Genomic DNA, 19,916 nt, shown 5'->3' on the forward strand with positions numbered 1-19,916 from the left:
ATAGCCTTATTTTTAAACAAGACCTCAGTGATCTAAATTTTTCTCTATGCTTTGGACATAGGAAGTCTGGATATAGTGAAATATTTTACACTAAGGAAAATTAATTAATAATGACTAATAAAGTATTGGTTTAATGTCCATCTTTACCTCAGTGGTTTAAGATCACATGTTTGGACCTTCACGAATTTTCAGGCAACAGTATGTGTCTGTTCTTAATGTTGTAGCCTTCAGAACAAATGGACAATGTGTTGTATCTTTTATAATATAAGCAACCATTTCACTTATCCAGCTTCCAAATTTATAGAAGGTGCAATTTCAAATTGACTCAGAAGGAGCATAGTATATGGATATTCTCATACAATGAAGAGCATGAATTAGCTAAGTTAATATCACACGACAGTATTACAAATTTTTGTGTTTATTATATTTTATCTGAGTTTGGAATATTTTCATCAATTCTGCTTCCAGTTTTCTGCATTAGAAACCCACTGTTAATCCAATAGATGTGAGAAGCTATATTGGATAGACAAGGGAAAGTCCCAGTTTTCTTTTAAGTTACTTGCTGGGAGTGGCATTTTATAAAGTACATAACACCAAGATAAAGGGGGACCATTCAGGATAAAAATATTGATTTTGTTTTGTTTGGCATTTAACTGTAATTTAATTAATTACATATCATGAATAGGAATACTTTCTGCTTACTTCATAATTTCTTTCCTCTGGTTCCACCACAAATCCACGGTAGACTAAAGCGCACTCGACGAAAGCGCGTACGTGACGTCATCACAGCGTGACGAAAACGGCACGCTGTGAGCGGTAAATTTAAAATTAATGCGAAAACCTTACCCTAACCCCCCCAAACCTAACCCTAAACCTAACCCTAAGCCTAACCCTTTACCTAACCCTTAACCTAACCCTAAACCTAACACTAACCCTAAACCTAACCCTAAACCTAACCCTTATCGGCTTGCTTTAATTTTATTTTAATTTAATTTATTTTTAATTTTATTTGTCGCGCTGCTGCTGATGTCACGTACGCGCTTTGATCGGGCGCGCTTTAGTGGACCGCGGATTTGTGGTGGAACCAGAGGAAAGAAATTATGAAGTAAGCAGTTTTGACGGGTCACGCTTTCCTCCACCTTAAGCAATAATTGGTAACATTCTAGGATCCACATCCAAAGCTTTCAGGGGCCATTGTGGCTTGAGAGTTCTAGATTTTTATCTCTGATTTATGTTTTGGTGTTGCATTGTATAGTAGATGTTAGTAATTAGAAATACCGGTAGTAATCTTTTGCTGTATTGCTTTCTGTTTGTGCTCTTCTGCTGCCAAAGTGGTATTTATTTTGAATCTTGGATAAGATTGCAGAAGATAGATGGATATTGGCTTGGTGCCCCCTAATATAAAACCATAAGCTGTGAACCATGACATTCCCCATTTAAGTTCCAATTTTCATCATAAAAATATTAATGACCTTTGATAAATCATCTTAACAGCATTGGCTGACACAACTGCATTATGAGGATATTAATTTTGACTATCCAGGGTGCTATAAGCCTAGTCGATACTTCCACAGGAAGCAAGATAATTTTGGGACCTGCAAGCATTTGCTGTTTGTTTTTCTTGATAGGATGATGAAAAGATGGGTCTTGCCAGCCCCATAGACAGCACTTTCTATCGCACTTTGCTGGAGGAAGAAGACATGCAAGACTTGGTGGATGCAGAAGAATACCTTGTCCCCCATCAGGGATTTTTCAGTGGTGAAACATCAGCTGACTATCGATCTAGGATGTCCTTCACAAGAGTAAGCATATGATTTAGTTTATAATCTGCAAAACAGTCAAAACCAGTTTGAATCTTGATTATGCCACACTATTTCTCCTACCTAGGAACAGGGAATATTTTTTAGTTGAAGGACTGCTTTAATTTAGGCAAACAAAAATTTAAAACTCTTCCTTGGATGTCTCAATAAAAAGAGTTTTTGTTTCCAGCTACAAGCAATTCAAACTCTGAGTGGAGGATCAAACTAGATCAATGTTTTCAGATTTGGCAATTTTAAGATGTGTTGATTTCAATTCCCAGAAACTGGGGGATTCAGGGAGCTAGGTCCATATATCTTAAAGTTGCCAAGTGTGAAAAACTTGCCTAGATAATCTCTAATGTTCCTTCCAATGGAATCATAGATGGGAACCAGTGCCACTTGTCTGCATAATGAAAAAGATTAGCACTTGTTTTCTAAGCATGGATGGGAAGGGGAGAAAAGGAATCTGCCAAACAGCGGCCAGTATCACCAAGCAGTTGAAGTCTGCAGTACAAAATTTTCTTTTGAGGCAAGAGAAAAAAAAAATCAGCAAAAAAAAGAAAAAAACATAGTTCCAGAGATAGCTAGTCTAGAAGGTGAGGTGAAAGAGCTAAAGTAATAAAATCACAAACATCAAACCTACATACAGAAAGTAGGAGGAGGTTTGATCCAGTTCCCTCAACAGTTCACCTGAAGATATCTGAGAGAAATATGCCCATGGGTCCAAAAAGGCTGGAGATATGTCTATGAAGTGAAAAGCTCTGTCTATGAAGTGAAAAACATAATAATATACAATAAGGTATATGCAAGGGCGAAGACGAACATACTTTTAGCAAAACTCTTGCAAGTTATTTTGTTTTGCTAATTTTTGCTATGATAAGTAGAAGATTTGAACATATATTAGTTTAAAACTACATTTTTAAAAACCCAAATTTTGTAAACTACAGCTTTATTATTTTACAAATAATTCAAGCTCCGAATATATCAAACACACCTTCCTCTTCCTATTTTCCCCACAACAAAAACCGAATATATCAAACACACCTTCCTCTTCCTATTTTCCCCACAACAAAAACGGTGTGAGGTGAGTTGGACTGAGAGTGACTGGCCCAAAGTCATCCTGGTTTTCATAGCTAAGAATGTTGGTGGCTGAGTGGTTAGAATCAATATTGCAGACTAACTCACTGCTCACTCCAGTTCAATTCTGACCAGCTCAAGGTTGACTCAGCCTTCTATCCTTCTGAGGTTGGTAGAAAGAGGACTCAGATTGTTGGGCACAATATACTGACTCTGTAACCCGATTAGAAAGGGCTGTGAGAGAAGTTATAGAAGTCTAAGTGCTATTACTGTTGTTAAGGCAGACTTGAACATACGATCTATCTCTTTCTAGCCTGGTGCCTTAAATCACTAGACCAAACTGGCTAGTGTGTGTGTATAAATGCAGACAGCCATCTAATGTGTGTGTGTGTGTGTGTGTGTGTGTGTGTTTGTGCGTGTGCGTGTATTACAACATTTCCTATAAAATGCCGATCTAGATCCACAGCATGCTCTTACAGCACCAATTTTTAAGCGCTTGTGAACTGTTTTTTTCTAGAATGTTCTAGAGACTCAATTGGATGCAGAAGAGGCTGAGGAGTCTCCTCAATACCCATACTTGGGGCCACCCCTTTCTGAAGAGTCAGAAAGTATCCCCACTGATGTGCGTGAGGAAGACTATGCAGCAAGCAAAGCAGGGCAGAATTCAGCACCTTTGCAGTCACCTGATTCTTTTCTTCAGCGCTATAGTGAAGATCCCACGAGTCCGTCAATTAATGAAAAGGAGAATCCTGATAATAAGAGCTACGCTACACCATTAAGCTTGGCTCTCATACCAGGTATGTGCTATATTTTTTATTGGAAGGCAGCATAGAAATTTGATTTTGAAGTGCTTGGGATATTTATGTAGTTTGCAAATTCTTAAATCTTTTTTTCTCTGCAGCACAATGTTAAGAAAATATGTTTAGTTTAAGCAACCCTATATAGATCCTGATAGGGTGTAGTTTTGTTAGTAGTTTTTGTTATTAAACATGCACGCTACCACAATCTGCATTTTACTATTCTTACTATTTTCTTTCTTTTCCCTGTAGAGTATGTAAATCAACCAGAAAACAACCTTCCACCCAACAAAAACCTACGATTACCAGGATCTACACTAGAAAAGCAAAAAAGGCACATGGGCAAAAATGGGCTTGTCAAGGAACCAAAGAATGCATTCTTTGTGAGTTTCACCAGTGCAGTGGAAAATCCAGAGTACCTGACACCATGCAGTGTCCCTGCATCTAGCCCTTTACCACAGGCTTTTGACAACCTTTACTATTGGAACCAAGAAAATCCTAAGTGCAATCCAGCAGAATTCTTTGCCACCTCCATTGTTCCTCCTGCTGCTACCAATGGCTTTCCTCCAACCCCAACAGCAGAGAACCTGGAGTATTTAGGACTGTCAGAATCAGTCACTTGTTCCAAGGACTTTGCATAAAAACTATTTCTCATGACCAGTCAAATTGACTTTTACAATCAAGACACCTCAGGATACAAACCCAGTGAATTACCCATGCATGATGAACACGGTTAAAGCCTTAATGGTCCTTTTAAGGCCCAATAGGGTTGTTTCTCTCATGTCTCCTAGCTCTTGGGGAAAGAAGATGGTGGGCACATTTGGATCTACTGCAATAGAATAGCATGGCTTTTACTCCCTCTTATTTAATACTGGCAATAGCAAGATTTTCCCTTTGCTACTGCCCTAAGATGTGCTGTTGAAAGTTTTGGGGTCCAAGTATGGATTTTTGTTTGGCTGGATTGCAAGTTTTGGTCAGTATAGTACTAGTAATTAAACATATTAGTTGGCTCAGAATTTTGCAACACTAAGTATATTTCCATCACCCCACATATCAGATGGCGGACAGTAGTTTTAAATAAAAAGAGGTTTAATATCCTGCAAACTTGAAGTCTGCCCATTTCTGGGCTATAAGGCACTACATCTGTGACATTCCTCTGATTCAAGCAGCTCAGCTGCCATTTGGGTACTTCAGCAGAATGGAGTGCTCTTTTACTTCTCACCACACCTGTAGTCCCTGCTTTTAATGTCTTGGGCTTCAAGATAAGAGGGTCAAGCTACTAGAAGGGCCTGAAAAACTGCAAGTTGGAATTATAATACATTAAGAAGAGTGAAAACATGATTTTTGGAAATTTTATTATTGCTTAAACAGATATTCTTCAACCTTAGGGTGGGACTAATATGCCGTTATAGCAAAGTAGAACAAAATAATTTAAATTTTTTCAACAAGGTATCTTAGAACAAAGAAAGTTTTCCTTAGTGACAAATTAGTTTTGCGGTGGTCTTTAAAATTACAAGAAGTTTCTAGAAGAGCTAGTTGAGGAACCAAAACAATTGTATTTAGTTTAGTTTAGTGATTCTAATTCAGAAAGGGAATATATTTGGATTGGAAAGTAGTTGATATATATTATATGATCTTTGACACACCACCAAGAGTACTGACAAAAAGCATCTAACATGTTGCTTTAGAGACAATAGTAGAAGTTAGTTTCTCAATAGGCACAGTATGCCTCCTTTGTGTTTTTGAAAAAAAAAATTAAGAAAGTGAAAGCTGCACACATGCCTCCAATATATGAAAGGGCAGACTGATAGTGAGTGCCAATTGTAGATTTCTAAGAACCTTGCTTTTAAGAATGGGTCCAGCATTAATGGAGGCAAATATATGTTTGAAGTGCATATATACATATATGTCTTCTAAATCATAGGAGCCAGAGACATAACTGAATAAGATTGTCAGAAATGGTGGGTGAATTCTTGGTATTCTGCATAACTTTCTCTCATGCAATCAAAGCTAGAGCAAAAAATGTGCAAAACAGAGTACAGAATTACTCATTGTAATTTATGAAGCAACATAAAGGAACTTTTTCATTAAGCACAGATTAAAGGGTGCTTAATTTTTTACTCTCTGAAAGAATTAATCCATAATCAATGCCAGCATTGGTCCTCTTAAAGCTGATTTGTTACCTTCCAGATTGTACTTCCCCTGTTTTAATTGAAGTCTTTCCTCAATGAATTAACTTGTAACTATTACTATTATGTCTAACATGCTGTATATAAAAATAATTGGTATGTCTCTTAAGTGAACCTAGTGACATCTAAGTGAATCCCAAGACTGTATTTCTGTGGTATGTTGGAATGGAAGAGTAACATGTCTGAAATGTATTAGATTGAGGAAGGTTCCTGTAATTCACTATCTCCCATTTCATGTGTCACAATTGTAGATCTATTATACACTGCTAAACTTCTTTTGTTTATTTGTAACCTTCACTTAGGCAAACCAGTGCTTCACAAAGCAACAATTTATTGAATCTATGTACCTCAAATGGGTTAACTTACAGAATGCACCCCAAATTTGGGACCCATGACTCCCATAGATTGAAATTTGGCAATTTTGTGCCCATTTCAAAGCTACCATGCCAACATACTGCTGTGGTCACATGGTTTTAATTTGCAATATTCCTTGTCAGAGTCCTACAAGGAAAGACAGTGGGGAAATTAACACAGTCAGGAGTTAATCCCATTCCATTGCTTTTTTACTCACCAGTGGTCATTCTGTTTCTGTTCATTTAGTAAGGAAATATCTCTGAAACAAGTGACTCAATAGGTCACAAGTTGTCTTGGTCTTTTTCTAAAATCATTCTAAATAAATACTGTGATTACAACTAATTCTATTTCTTCCTCTCTTTTCAAATCAAATTTGAAAAGAAAGTAGGATAATGAAATGGAGATGCTAACGTTAGTGCACTGTTTTCTGAAATAGAACAAGAGAAGTTAAAACTTTACCAGGTCTTCCCAACGCTGAAAAAAAAGTAACCACTTTCAACATGTACATACAAAGAACAAGTCTGAGGCTCTGGAGAAATTCCTTTTTTGTTTTGATATTCTATCAATATTCTAAAATGGTTGTGTATGTAAAGAATTATGAAAGTTGCAGATGGCAAGTTAGGTGAAGATCCTTGAAGGCAAAGGAATGTAGTGTGATTAGTACAACTTGTTCTTTGTATATTCGGAATGTCTTGGAATTGTAAATACTGTTTACAAAATCTATGGAAAACAATAAGAAACAAATCAATAGACTGTGTATGTAGCTGTTCTAAGGAATGATTTGTTTACTATTTCCAATGTTCACTGTATTTGCATATTCTCCTATTTTACATTGAAACCTGTGTTTTCCAGCTGGTGCTAAGTTAAATCATTGAAAAGTACCAGCTGTCAGTAGTTTTTTTTAAACAAAATGAAAAATGTGTTATAAGTATTTGTATATCTGAGAAATGTATAATATAGTTTTCATTTTCTATAACATTTGTGTTGAAGCTTTTTTATTGTTATCTCTTAAAGTGACATTTCTGTAACTGCTCAATCCCACATATGTAGGATCACAAATAAACTTTAGAGAAAGTCTATCCTTTTGGCAGAATTTAGATCAGGAGGGTTCCTACTGGTTCGGACCGGTCTGGACGAGTAAGTAGTAACTCGGCTGGCCACGCCCCCAAACCGGTTCTATAGGCATCACCATCTTGTTTTTTGCTTCTGCGCATACACAGAAGCATTTTTATAGTACTCTGCATGCGCATGTAGTGTTCATCAAGTGTATGCAAACCTCCAGCGCGTCCCTGAGCAAACTAGCAGTAGTGGCAGCCGGAACCCACCCCTGATTTAGATGCTTTTGACAGCAGAAAAATGGGAGGATTATTCTTTTTGCCCATGTCATTGAGATTTCCGTTTTAAGAATTACATAAAACAAGTTCCTCAACTTCAATATATACAGAAATATATATAGTATATAAAGTTGCCATTTTAGGATGAAAAGAGCAAAGCAATTGTATCTGAATTACTATAACATAGTACTCTCGAATTAATAACTACAACTTAGAAAAAACTCTAGGTCAGTAGCTAACCTAGTAGTTTTTCCCTACTAGACTTTGGATCAGTCACACTCTCTCAACCTGACTCACCTCACAAGATTGTTGTGCAAAAATAATAGTAATAGTATTAGATATGTTTGTCACCTTGAGTTATTTATAAAAAATAAAGGGATGATATAAAGATTCTTTCCCCAGGCAGAGACACTGTAAAGTGTAGATTTCTATTTTAAAAAGGGGTGGGGTGGGGTGGGGTGGGAGGAGAAAGGCCAATAAATGATGAAAGGATAATGACATTGGGGAACAGGAAAAAGGGGACTTTGTATATTTTAAGAAAAAAGGAGATTATGGGGTAGTTGATTTCGTTTAACCTGTGCACTGGTTCTATTCATTGACCATTTTGGTAATTAAAAATTGCTTATAGGAATAAGGCATTAGTGCTGTAGTTCTTTGGCCAGAACTTAACAGGGAAAAAATAAAAAAAATCAAACTTTTTAATGTTCAAATTTTCTTCATTCTAAATTGCAAAACTTTAAATCCTGCCCTATGTCATGCCTTGCAATCAGCAATCTTATTTCTTTCAAGCTATTTCCCAAATGTGAAAAGCTTCTCTAATTAATTGATTAGCAGCCCCACACAAACAACATATTGCAAGCTTTTTAGCATTTTCTCCTTTATTATAAATTGCAGTAAATAGAGCTCATCAACAATTTCAACATATAAATTAAGACTCTGGAAGCAGGAAGATTATTCGTGTCTTTCACCGTCTGGCCCCAGCAAAGGGTGCCAATAAGCAGCAGCATTTTCAATTACTTTTTAGAATTATTCACTGATAGATCCAAGATGAAAACTGGATTATCAAAATCAAGTCTTAAGACAAAATAGAGGCATCATAGTACAATGAAAATGACAGTAAAGTAAAAACTAAAGGAAATTATATTGCTCATTCCTAGAAATAAGACGTGAAACATGCAGTTACAAGGTTGATAACTTATGTTCTAATTTCAATGTTTGCCACATTGTACTGATGAGAATATTTACTATCACAATAAGATCATGTCATGAAATCTGTATTACTAGTATAATAGATACAGATCTGCAATTTAATCAAGACTGTTATTCGCAAGTAAATAACTTAGATAGGTACACACTCCGATCCAAATGAAACTCTTAAAAGTCTCACTGATTGCAATGGAAGAGTTAGACTTGTAACTTACTCTTAAAATAACTGAACTACAAAAACACTTATTGGGAGGGGGATGTGAAAAGTTCCAAAAGTTTAGTTTTAAAAAAGACAATTGAGCTATAAATATGTCACCCACAAAATAAATTTTAAATGTCCTACTATGAATTACTTTCGATTTCATATTTGTTCTCAGAAAAAGTAAAATTGGTCCAGAATATAAGCATAAAAGAACTTCTTTTGTCAACAAATCATGTCTAATTTGGGGATATCTTAGAAAAATGATCCTTTGCAAAAGTTCAGAGTAGTATAGAAGAGAAATGAGAATCTAAGTATTTCCCTCTCATGTGTAAGCAACACTGTCCTGGTTATCTTGACAGAATTTTACATAAAATTAGGGCAACACTAAACCTAAGATAAATCTCTTTCTGGGAGTGGAATAGGGGAGCAAAAGCATTGTTGTGATGAATTTTCATTCATGTAGTGTAACATGCAGGATGTTTTTCATTCTGAAGCACTCCTTTAACAACACTGATCCCCAAAATGTTGCTTAAAATCTGTGGTCTTTGAAAACATTTGCTGTAGCATGAATTGTACCTATATAGGACTATTGGAAAGACTTCTTATTAAGCTTCACTCTGACTGCAGATTTCAAAATGAAGTCAGGTTGTGGCACCAACTCATTCTAAACTCCTGGAAAGAAGCAGGAGAATGCCCACAAGGTGAAGCTTTAAAGGCAGAGAAGCTAAAGGTTCTTAGATGTTCTAAGAAATATGAGATTTTACTCCTGTTCATTCAGATGGGGTTAAAAGAAATACAACAGGAAAAAAAAAACCTGCTAACGTCTCAAACATAGAAAAATGAATTACATTAAATTCTCAAGGAAAAAAGGTTACTTTATTGAATAAGCCCTGTTAAATCAACCTCCCAAATATGGCTTAAATTCTAGCTTATTTTACTTGTCTGTAAACCAAAATTACTTTAATGTCTCTCCTGATCTGGTACTTTCTGGTATTTACCTAGTGATGGAATTAATACCAGAAGTAAAAATTGGAAGCTAAAGTTGGAAGCAAAAATTGGAAGCTAAAGTTGGAAGCAAAAATTGGAAGCAAACGTGACAAGGATTCAGGGAGGGTGGGCAAGTGGAAAACATGGTGTAAATGGAAAACATACACTAAAGAATGATACAAGGTGGCCGGCTCTTGGTGATTTTCTCAAGTGGCTCTCCATTGCTAGCCCTTCGAATGGCTTCAATGAGCTAGAGGGACAAAACAGAGAAAACAAACTCTAATTTTTTCCCCATTTTCAGTAGACTTACCGAGTGAAAAAGAATAAAATCTCAAAATACCATCTATAATTATTGGTCAGTTTTTTTTTCTCTTTTAAAGAAATGCCAGGAATATATCAACATGTTTTATAATATAAATAATAAAATCAAGGATGGGAAAATAAATCTCTTGTACATATTTTATTTCCCTATGAATCTTGAAAATGAAAGATTTTTAACACTCATGTTGCATGAACACATTTTTACATTTCTACAAAGGACTTTCCTCTTCCTCTTCCCTGAAGTGCCCTCTCCCCATCTATTCTATTGTATTATCATTTCTCTGGAACAGGGTTGAAGGAAAATGGCGGCTATTGGAAGAAAAGGGATTTTTTTTTTCTATCATACCTTTCCTACCTATAGTATAACTAGAGCTAGCCTAGAACAGTATGTTTTATGAGGAAGTGAGTGATACTATTAGAATAATGGTCTCACCTTATCTGGGTGAGACACTGAATTAATATAATTTTTTTAACAATACTATTTTATTCCTGGCATGTCTGCATAATATTTTTTCAATGTCAAGGATGATTATAACTTCTAAAGCAAATATCAGCACCATTTTCAAAGCAGTCCTCTACTTTTTAACTAAAACTAGTCAATTCCTACAATATGTTGCTGTGCTCATCTCTGAAACCCTACATGACGACAATTTGACCATTACCTTAGATCAGCGATGGCGAACCTTTTTTGGCTCGTGTGCCATAAGTGGGGGGAACGCAGGGGTGTCATGTGCGGGCATGCCGCACCCATAATGCAATGTGCGACACACACCCCCAGTGCCCATGCGCACACTACAGGCGTTCCCCCACTTTTTGCATGATTTTTTCGCCCTACCCAGGCTCCAGAGGCTTTATAGGAGCCCCCACCCCCCACCCCGGATGCCCTCCGGAGGCTTCAGGAGGCTTCCCTGAAGCCTACGGAACAGTCAAAACGACCCTCCGAGCAAACCGTAAGTCCATTCTTGAACTTCCGGTTTGCCTGTAGGGACGGTTTTCTGCGCTCTGGAGGCTTCACGAAAGCTCATGAAGCCTCCGGAGCGCCTCGGGGGGCGGGGGTGGCTCTTTTTGCTCTCCTCAGGCTCCTATAAAGCCTCTGGAGGGCAAAAAATGGCTTTAAAAAGGGTGAACTCAGCTGGCCAACGCGCATGCGCGTTAGCCAGCTGACAGGGCAGCGCCTCATGTGCCCTGACAAATGGCTCTGCGTGCCACTTGTGGCATGCATGCCATTTAGTTCGCCATCACTGCCTTAGATATTTAAGCTTTCTTCCAAAATAACTATTTTGAGAAATAGCAGGGAAAAATAAGAACTCACATCTTTCTCATAAGGGAATCCTCCATTCTCAAGTTTGGAGAAGATCAATTGTCCATTTATTTCTATTTCAAAGGTACCTTTAAAAAAAGATGTTGCATTATAAGCAGTTCAGTTCATATTACATCCACCCAGAATCAATAACCTGTTTGTGTCACCGTTCTCAAAAATCAACCTATGAAGTGACAGCAAGATTTCATACTCATATGCATGAGTATACACATCGCTATTCAGATGTGGACAATCCATGTGAAAGTCTACACATTAGAAGACAACTCATCTTCTTGTAGTATAGTAAATTTTTACTGGCTATATACAGTAAAGCTCAACATTTTAAAAGCATCTGGAGTTCCTTAATCATTCACCAGGTATTTCTTAATAATATATACATACGGATAAGCCCACTGGCAGATAAGCTGAATCCAATTTGAGGTGTATATTTTAGTACCTTCAATTTTCAGCTTATGCATGAGTATATACAGTATATATAGATTTGAATGGATGACCTAACAAACAGGGATTAAAAAAAATAATCTTTTTTCCCTATTACTATCACCTCTCTTCTCTCTCACTTTAATTAGCTTATTACACTTTAATTTAATTAAAGTATGAACTTTGTTCTCCTAAGCTCCTAGGGCTGATCATAGACTAGTTCACCAATTCTAAGGGGTACAACCAGCCCATAGACTGGTGTTCCTCTAATGTAAATGTTTATAATGCAAACATTAATTTCACAGACATAATGTCTTCATTTCATCATATCACAAATGAGTTCTTGATAATTGCTGCTGCTTATTAGCATACATGAAGAGACATGGTGGCTCAGTGGCTAAGACACTGAGTTTGTCAATCAGAAAGGTCAGCAGTTTGGTGGTTTGAATCCCTAGCGCCACATAAATGGAATGAGCTCCCGCTACTTGTCCCAGCTTCTGCTAATCTAGCGGTTCAAAAGCATTATAAAAATGCAAGTAGAAAAAATAGGAACCACCTTTGGTGGGAAGGTAACAGCGATCCGTGCGCCTTCAGCATTTAATCATGCTGGCCACATGACCAGAGACATCCTCAGGGAGCGCTGGTTCTTTGGCTTTGAAGCGGAGATGAGCAAAGCCCCCTAGCGTCGGGAACAACTAGCACATATGTGAGAGGAGAACCTTTACCTTTTATTAGCATACATGTTAATTTGTACCTGTGTCTCCAAGACGGGATTCGATCTCCACATCAGGGTACTCTTCTTTTACAGCACTTGCCAGCTCTAGGTAGGCAGGTTCAAAGCCACAGGGCTTGCTGAAAAGATAATTTAGTGTTGGTGTTAAAGTTAAGTTGAAGATAGGGCAATAAAGTGAATGGAGACAATAAAATATTTAATTTTTATATATGAACTACCTGTTTATCATTTTGAAAATGGCACTAAAACATGGTTCACATGAAACTGAAGAATTCACAAAGATTATAGGTACTGTTTGTGTATCATCTTTCTTTGGAATGAGTGGCTGGATTTCAATATTTTGCAAATATTACAAAAAAGAAAAAAAAACACCCAACATTACTACCTAAAATATAGGAACTCATGTTATTATTCTGCTTTCTAGGCAAGCTTCTGTCATTAAACTCTGAACCATGCCAAACTAGTTCTTTGGCTTCTGAGCTTGATAAAATATAGATAGGCAGGCTAAATAAACCTTGAGCATACATAAACATTCTCCCAACATCAAGGAGCCCTTCTGTTATTTGCTCTTAAAGTAAGATTTGGTTTGTGAGGAGCCCGGAAAGGGATGCTATTCTGTTCCTACTAATCTGTAAAAATGCAGGTCGAGGTGGTTATACCATAAAGTTTATGGCATAAATCAGACTAGCTGGGAATTCTGGGAGTTGAAGTTCACGCGTCTTAAAAGTGGCCGAGGTTGGGAAACGCTGCTATAAACCAACGGCACTGATCCAAGAGCGAGGAAATTAAGATAAAAACACGGAGGAAAGAAAACTCTCTATCCTCCCTGCCCTAATAGAGCAACTGAAGGGAAACCAGGCAGCGAAATCAAACAGCATGAGGTAAATTACAACCCCTGGTCGCGGCCTCCATGGATGGGCGGGGATACCGTCAGCCGAGGCGTGGCCTCTCCTCCACAGGCGCCTCCCTCCTGCTCCCTTTCGCTCACCAGTATTCCACGACGATATGAATTCCTCTTCCGGTAACGGGCGGGACCTCCGTAGTCGGCTCCCCTGACCCTCCGCTCATCATACCAACTGCTAGCAAGTCCACGGAACCCACCCCAGAACCTTCCCGTCTCAGTCGGGCCGAAGTTTACAAAACCTTTCAAGGCTGACTTCCTGTGGGGTGAGGCAAGAAAACCTACTTCCGGCTTCGGCCCCATGATGGCGGGTGCCGAGAACTATGTGGGCTTTCAGCGACCTTGCTGGGTCACGTGAAGCGGGCCTCCAACGAGCCTTTCGTTTCCTCCAATTACTCAGATTCTACTATCTCTGTCCCGGCGCCGAGGGCTTGAGCTCCCCCTGCTGTTCGTTAACATAATCGTTAATGCAGATCCTGTCCGTTCCCTTTAAGTCAGCTGTATCTTCTCTCCAGGTCGCTATCATGGAAACGGCTCAAGGGAGCAGCTCCGTTCTGATGATTAACTCTGGCGCGGTTCCTTTGATTCAGCCGTAAGAGTTTGCTGAAAAACTGGCCGTACCCTCTATTGACGACATGCTAAGTGTTTGCTGCCAAAGAGCCCTTCCTCTCAAATAACCCTCAGGCATTGTCTGTCCACAGGCTAACCCCTTGCCTTGCTGTGGAAAATCCAAAACCAAATGCAAACTTTCTATCTCTAATCAACCATCTTGCCTTCAAGAACTCATAAGATTGTAGGGAATCGGTATCACTGGATTTGCCACCTCCACAATCTGGACATGTCCTTGCCTCCAAATTTGGTGATGAGCCAGGACAATTGTTGTTGAAGGAAATAAATTTTTGAGACAGGTTGCTGCTAAAAGAGGAATCTAATTGTGGGGTCCTTGGTGGTCTTTGACCATGAGGTTTTCTTGCTGATGTTTCATTACCAAGTTAGGTAGTAGCATCATCAGTGCTAGAAAGGAATGGGGAATGGGGATTGCTTTTATGTTTATATACTAGTGTCTTGCCTAGTGGTGGTGTTGGAAATGTTCTTGGAGGTTCTTGATTAACTGCTTATGTTCGTTTGTTTTACTGAGACTTCCTTAATTGTTGGTCTAGTGTTGATTACTGGTGAGGAGGTATTTTGATATTCTTGTTTCCTTCTTATTTTAACAGCACATCCATGAACATCAAGGAGCAGTCAGAAGACATAATCAAAACTCCTTAATTTAATAATAAATTGACAGACTCAACCATAGTTTCAACTATAAAACTGTGAGTATACTAGCTCAAGCCAAGTCCCAAAGTCTCAGAGAATTCCTGAAGCCTGACATTCAGACAAATTGACCATCAACAGATACATAAACAACATTGACATTTTCTCAAAAGAGAAAATGTAAAAGGCCAAAGGGACAAAATTATCCTGTACATCTGCTTCCCTTTCCATCTGGATGAGAATATAATACAATCCTAGTACATTTTGGTTCCAGCAGAATGCTATCTTTCCCTTAGAAAAAATAACATTCAGCTATACTTTTCACAAGAACTAAAGAGTATTTCCCAGAGATAAAATTTTCTTTGCTAAAAGTTTATATGCTGAGACCTACCACATTTTGCACTAAAATGTTGTTAGTTGAAACAGCTCACTCTTGGAATTATATGGTTCAGATGATCTAGGTTTTACCAGAGAAGTCAAGGCATTTCTTTACTTTTGATAACTTTTGAATAACTTAAAGTCTTATTTGCATGGAAATCCTTTCTTCCTCTCTGCCCCCCCATCCCTACCCCATTTGCTCTGTTATAGGCTCGACTTGATCTCACAAGCCTTTCTTTTCATAACACCAAAAATAGCTTGACATCATGTGGCATTTGAGTCACTCAGTATCTCTAGATGACCTCTGCAGCTCCATAAAGAGATTCAAACAGTTTCCACTGTACTGCAACCATTAATATCTTTTTGATGGTCCTTTGGGTCAAGTTTGTGTAACAAGAAGCAGATTTGGAAGAAACATGCAAGGCAGAAGATGAGTGTCATAGAATGTTTATTATAGATGGATCCTCTAATTGTCACTATTTCAAACACCTAGTTCTGTCTTAGCTGAATGTGCAGCATATGAGACATAAGTAGACTATGAAAAAAGTGGGGTAGTATGGAAATAGATTTGTTACACCACAGTGGGCTGAGTCACTGAATAAGGTAAAAAGCAGGAATAATCTTTTCATTCCAGCCAATGTCTACATGCAGTAAAGAAAAGCAATGAGGAGACTCTTGGTTTTTGGATCTGCAGCATGCAAGAAATCCATATTTGCAACGGAGAAGAGTGATGAGAGTGGTCTTCTGTATGTGTCTGCAAAAGCTGAAGTTTTGCTTCCCACTACAAGGTAATCTCGGGGGCAGGGGCTAAAGTTATATTGTCTTAGCGTACAGTACAATACTGAACTTAGAAGTTTATGCCTTCCCATTCAGACATCATGCTTTATCTATTGCTCTGTACTGACTCTAGTTATCTATATGGTGGTAGTAATAAAATGTTGTCTCTGATTATTAGCGTTGATAACCCACCCTCCAGGTATCATCTTCTCTATAGGCATTGGTTTCTATTTTAACACTGGAAAAAATCTTTTACTCAGCTGCATATCAAAGCAAAGAAAGATCTCTTCCTGATATCTTGGAGACCCACTGGCAGAAAAAATTATACTGCCCTAATATTTATGCTCCTATTCAGGAGAATTTATAAAAGCAGGCAAACAAACACCTGCATATAGAAATATTTAGTGACCGTAATACAGGTTGGGTTATAGGTAGTCTTTGCTTAATGACTGATCACTTAATAACTATTCAAAGTTATGATGTACCTCCCCAGAACTAGTCATGACCCATTTTTGAAGTTTCAAAAACTGCAAGTACACATACATGCACACACATATACAAACAGTCTCATGATTGTATTCTGGGTACTTGGCATCTGGCTCTCATTTATAGCTATTTGTAGTCTTCTGCAGTCACATGCACAAATGTTAGCATTTTTCCCAGTTCTATAATTTACTTGTGGTTTTCATGAAAAAAAGTTAAAGTTGATATGAACTACATGTGAATCTTAATCTCTTTTCAGTGACTTACAACTTCTATAGTAAGGCAACAGGACCATTTTCCTATTTTGAGAAGAAAACTTTAAAGGCCATAAAATAAGCTTACATTTTAAATAATACCAGTATAACCATCCCTTCATATAAGAAAAAGAGAAGTGTCTTTTACTGGCGTAACCCAAGTCTCATTCACTTGATTTTATCTTCCTGTTAATAATGTCCCTTGGTATTTCAAAAAAAAAAAAAAGTTAAATGTAGCCTCTGAATACAGCAAAAAATCACCATTCCTGTATTAAAGCTATCTGACCTGTGCATTTTTGAATCTGGCTAATATAACATTAGGAAAATTAGGCTCATTGCCATTTTTGTGTCTGTAACAGTTATGAGAATTGCAAAATGAAAATGTTACAAAATTGCAACAGACAGAATTTACCTATTTTCAATTTCTGTCTGGTTTGTAGTAGTATACTTTAGGTCAGAAAAAAACCTGACCCTTAACAGATCTAGCATTAGCAGATAAAGACAGCATCCCATACACACAAAAGACAGCTCAATTACTGTTCGCTGAAGCTGAGGTTGCCAAGATTATTTCAATATTCCCACCTCTGATGCAGGACTTCTGGTTTGGTTGTGGTAAACCTATGACGTCTGTGTGTCAGTTCATCATAACCAAGGGATAAATATTAAATACATGTTAACTGTTGATGAATGTTTGAAGAGGGAATAATAATTTTTAAAAGAAAAGCTATCAATGTCTTTTTATTCAAAAACTGTTTAAAGTTATGATGGCATCCAAAAGGCAGTTGTAAATGTGGGTAGGTCCCTTAAGGGACTTATCATTGGTACTCAAAGTTGTGATCTTTGCAGTGCTTCTATGAGAAATCACTCAGCCCTACCCACATTTACAACTGCCTTTTGGACCCCCACCCACTCAATGCTACTAATTGATCCTGTTACCTCGCTCTGCTTACCCCAGGCTGTACCACATGTCACTTCTATACCAGTTGGGGTCTTCTCTATTATATAAATGACCAGAATGTATTCATTTCATTTCAGAAAATGTTCAAAATTATTCAGCTACATCTAAAAAATCTTATTTTCTCAATGTTATGGCATATTTATAATTGTGTTCTGGGATTAGGCCCATCCATCTCTTTTCTTTCTCTGATATTTTATTTGAGCCCTATTGCCATCCCTGAGCTTCAGAGATAGCAATAAAGTTCTGATTAATAGATTTTAAGGTCAATGATTACTCAGAGATCCTAGAATTCTTGCCATATTTTACATGCTTGAATGAAATGAAATACATCCCTTTCCAATATGAACATGACAAAAAGAGAGAGAGAGATTTTCTGAGCCTAAATCTAGCTAGCAGAAACTGCAAAGAAAGAATTGATTTTCTTCAGGGTTCTTCAGAGAGGAATGTCTGCTTTGGGAATTATTCTGTCTGTATATGTTTACACTCACTGAACTAATATTCCATCTATAGATGTCTTATAAAACAAATGTCGGTGTGAAAACATGATTGTTTATTTTCTATTCTTTGAAAAAATATTTTTAAATTGTTGAAATATGGATCTAACAGTTTTATTTTGAGAAAATTGGCCTCTAAAGATTCCGTGCTTACTCTAAACAGTTCATTGTGCCAGTTTTTTTTTCCTTTTTCAGGAGAATATGGAACAAGTGGCTTCAGGATTCCAGTTTATGGGATGGATCCCATAAATGATACCCAAAGGCCAATGAAAAGTAAGAGATACTTGCAATTCTTTTTCCAGACTCAGAGCTAATATCACAGTGTCCTATTCCTTTAAAATGAGATGTAATTATGTAATACAATATTTCTCAGATTTGGTGCATAGCTGAGGACTTAGATCAGGGCTAGACAGTCTTTTCTGGACCAATGGGCACTTTGCAAATTTTGGAAGCATGTTGTGGGCAGTCTCAGAAAATAACTGCTATGAAATGTTTGTCTCTTTACAAAATGGTAGCAGTAAAAAGCATGGGCAGTCATAAATCATGCATTAAGAAGCAAACCAATAGGATTGCCATTTACTGATCATTTTACCTCTCCCCCTCCCTTGATACTTAATACCTTACCTATGTAATATTTAAGTTTATGTCTGGTCAGGTGGGTACATTTTCAAAGAAAACATTGGATTCCTTTCATCATTCTTATTTTCTAAGAATCCCTATGCGATTTCTAGAGATCCTAGAAACAATCTGGTACATATTTTTGGAAGGTGAAGTAAAGATTATTGTGAGTGGAGAAATGGACTGCCCACAGGTTTGGCAAAAGTGCAACAGTTAAAGAAAGCTTTATTGTGGTTTTTAATAAACCACAGTGAGAATTAAATGTTCAGCTCTCCAAAATACAATATTGTGAGATTAGTCAGATTAGTCCTGAGAATGTTAACAAGGTAAAATATGATTGGTAGATTTTAAAACATTTGAACCCAAGAAAAATAGTTATATTGTAAGCAATTTAATGGGAATTTGCAATATTTGTATTTGTAAGGATAACATTCTAAGAAGAGAGATGCTGTGACCTAAAAGAAATTGGTAGTTAAATAGTATAGTCACCTTTGGCTCTGCTTGAATAGAATCTTGCCTGTATTATCAAAAGAGAATTGCAAAAGCATAAATTTCCTTGTTTCCAGAGAAGTGAAGGGTTATTTTTTTGAGTATAGGCAATTATTCTCTTAAATGATAAATGTGTGACTGACCTCACAAAGACATCTAATAATTTAATTGAGGTTAGGACTAAGCTGGTTATTCAAAACTTATTAGTAATTCACCTGTACTAGGTATTTTTCCACCTTTTTCAGTATATTCTACATTTTTTAAAATCCATATTTGTATCAATTTATTTTCCCTTTTCTTTGAAGATGTAATAATCTTTAATTTGGAAATATTAGCAGGAGAAATGAATATGCCACTTTAGCCCTTAAATTTACAATACAAGAAGGGTTGGATGACCTTCGGAAAACAGCCCCTGATGGTATTCATACTTCTTTATGTTCTTAATAGCAAGAAGCAATCATGTACCATGTTAATATGTTTTAGCCTCCAGTCCCCTAATTATCTTCGTTGCTCTTCTTTGAACTCTTTCTAGAGTCTCAACATCCTTTTTACATCATAACAGTTGAA

At 37.2% G+C, this 19,916-nt stretch overlaps 2 protein-coding genes and 1 long non-coding RNA gene across 3 annotated transcripts in view; 2 read left to right on the plus strand and 1 right to left on the minus strand.

Annotated features, from left to right (window-relative positions):
• Nucleotides 1-7,192, plus strand: part of ERBB2 (erb-b2 receptor tyrosine kinase 2) — a 71,568-nt gene extending 64,376 nt beyond the window's left edge. Inside the window, exons 25-27 of the mRNA XM_014053492.2 lie at nt 1,629-1,802; nt 3,394-3,673; nt 3,926-7,192. Coding sequence (XP_013908967.2) covers nt 1,629-1,802; nt 3,394-3,673; nt 3,926-4,314 — 843 coding nt within the window. The 3' untranslated portion in view covers nt 4,315-7,192. The remainder of the gene's footprint in view (nt 1-1,628; nt 1,803-3,393; nt 3,674-3,925) is intronic.
• A 1,218-nt stretch (nt 7,193-8,410) lies between these two features.
• On the minus strand, nt 8,411-13,862 carry MIEN1 (migration and invasion enhancer 1). The gene is made up of 4 exons (XM_014053493.2): nt 13,729-13,862; nt 12,762-12,859; nt 11,579-11,655; nt 8,411-10,195 (listed from the first exon to the last, which is right to left on the minus strand). Exons 1-4 carry the CDS (start codon nt 13,809-13,811, stop codon nt 10,112-10,114), a joined length of 342 nt encoding a protein of 113 aa, XP_013908968.1. The 5' UTR covers nt 13,812-13,862; the 3' UTR covers nt 8,411-10,111.
• On the plus strand, nt 13,767-18,485 carry LOC106538866 (uncharacterized). The gene is made up of 4 exons (XR_001312760.2): nt 13,767-13,907; nt 14,859-14,957; nt 15,911-16,064; nt 18,438-18,485. It is a non-coding gene; the product is annotated as an uncharacterized LOC106538866 (long non-coding RNA).
• Nucleotides 18,486-19,916: the final 1,431 nt, after the last annotated feature.

The sequence above is a fragment of the Thamnophis sirtalis genome, unplaced genomic scaffold, assembly GCF_051295495.1.
Source record: "Thamnophis sirtalis isolate CommonGarterSnake01/CBP01778 unplaced genomic scaffold, rThaSir2_p1.2 scaffold_4, whole genome shotgun sequence".
Lineage (NCBI taxonomy): Eukaryota > Metazoa > Chordata > Lepidosauria > Squamata > Natricidae > Thamnophis > Thamnophis sirtalis.